This window comes from Salvelinus sp. IW2-2015, unplaced genomic scaffold, assembly GCF_002910315.2.
Source record: "Salvelinus sp. IW2-2015 unplaced genomic scaffold, ASM291031v2 Un_scaffold12844, whole genome shotgun sequence".
Lineage (NCBI taxonomy): Eukaryota > Metazoa > Chordata > Actinopteri > Salmoniformes > Salmonidae > Salvelinus > Salvelinus sp. IW2-2015.
In genome coordinates this window covers 1-1947 of record NW_019954100.1, presented here as the reverse complement: position 1 = coordinate 1947, position 1947 = coordinate 1, and the positions used below count along the sequence as shown (strand labels likewise).

Below are 1947 nucleotides of genomic sequence, written 5' to 3'. Positions count from 1 at the left end.
CAACTACATGGAACTAAATGGTGCCTTATAGTGCAAGATTAAATGAACAAGTAGTTCTCAGGTTATAACTGTGTAATGACCATTTTACCATGGTAATTCCTAGTAGTTACCTGGTCATTTTGTACATTCAAATCAAGTGTTACCTTTCTTTCTTTCTTTATTGCAGCAGCCACAGCCACCCCTACTCTATTCCCTCTTATGAACTGTGGAACCGCTTCTAACAATGTCTACAGCATCGGTTGTCTCGCTACCGGCTTTTCACCTTCCTCACTCACATTCAAGTGGAAAGATGCCAGCGGGAGTCCGCTGACGGACTTCGTCCAGTACCCGGCAGTCCAGAATGGGGGAGCCTACACAGGAGTCAGTCAGCTCCGTGTGGCTAAGAATGACTGGGAAAACTCAAAGTCTTTTAATTGTTCTGTGGAACATCTTGGAACGGAAACGACAGCAGTCATCAATGGTCATTATATTGCATTTTTTGTTGGTTCTATTTTTCTAAAGATTGCATTTTAATGTTTGGGATGTAAACTATTTCTGTTTAGAAAACCTGATTATAAAATGATACTTGGTGTTTACCCTGGATGTCTTATTTCAATAAGGGGTTAAATTAACATGCAGACATTTTTTTTTTACCTCCCGCTACACAGTCCCAAAGTCTCCAACAGTGTCTTTGCTGTCGGGGCCCATTGGCACCACCCAGTACCTGATGTGTATGATTGAAGATTTCGCCCCCAATAAAGTCACTGTCACCTGGAAGAAGAATGGCATGGAGGTGGAGGGCCAGATCACTACTGTAGGCAAACAGCCGTCAGGCCTCTACTCAGGCAGCAGTCTGCTGAAGGTCAACAACACTGACTGGAACAACAAGGTCAAGTACAGCTGTGTGGTGGAGCACCAGGGACCACCCACCATCAAGACAATCTCCAAAACAGGTCTGTATATAGGAGAAGACTGTACTACAATAGATGTCATGCTCACATACAGTATATCTATTATTTAGTGTAGTTCCTCATCAGGAACATTAACATGTCCTGCTTTCACATTGCTGCTCTCCCTTTCAGAACCACTGACGGTGACTCTGAACCCACCGCGTGTGAGAGAGGTGTTCTTGGACAACCAAGCAGTGCTGGACTGTGTCATTACTGGTACAGACCAGGACACAGTGTCTGGTACCACTATCACCTGGCAGGTCAACGACCATGCCGAGACGGGTGGCATCATTCTGAAAGATATTGAATCAAAGGGCAACCTGAACAGCAGGGTCAGTACTCTGACCATAAACCAGACGGACTGGACCAAAGTGAACAAAGTCCAGTGTTCTGCCATGAAGAGTGGTGAAGACAAACCGGTCATTCAGGAACTCTTCACCAAAGAAAGTAGGTCACTGAGACATCTCAATGTGATTGTGATAAGTGGTCATATACTCCAGGTTCTTGAGAGGGAGACACAGGATGTGCAGACTTTTGCTCCAGCCCAGCGCTAACACAACTGAGTCAGCAAATCAACGAATCATTAACTAATCATCACCTTTGCTTAGTTGAATCAGGTGTGTTAGTGTTGGACTAGAACAGAAACCTGCACACCCCCGTGTTGCTCCAGAACCAGCGTTAAGGACCACTAGGTTGATTTTAAACTGATATTCACATACTGGTTTTCATATGTACCTCCATGTACATGAGTGTAACGTTTCTCCTTCAAATCAATCCTCTTGCAGGTGAAGCCCCTTCAGTGTCCGTCCACCTTCTCCCGGAGAAAGACACCAGGGAGGAGGAGACTGTGACTCTGGTGTGCCTGGTGGTCTGCCCGTCTCTCTGTGACGTCTACATCATGTGGCAGGTGAACAGCAACCAGTACCAGGAGGGGGTCACCAGCCCTCCTCAGAAAACCCAGAAAGGCGACTACTCTGTCACCAGCGTCTTCACCACCACCAAGGATAAGTGGGACACA

General features: G+C 46.1%; 1 gene segment (V, D, J or C); it reads left to right on the top strand.

Moving 5' to 3' along the window:
• Positions 1 to 151: 151 nt before the first annotated feature.
• LOC112080201 (immunoglobulin heavy constant mu-like) lies at positions 152 to 1941 on the top strand (the record flags this gene model as incomplete). The annotated part of the segment is given in 4 exon segments: positions 152 to 460; positions 648 to 932; positions 1062 to 1376; positions 1715 to 1941. Coding segments are annotated over 4 exon segments (1089 nt in total), but the record flags the coding sequence as incomplete, so codon positions are not given.
• Between the last annotated feature and the right edge of the window lie 6 nt (positions 1942 to 1947).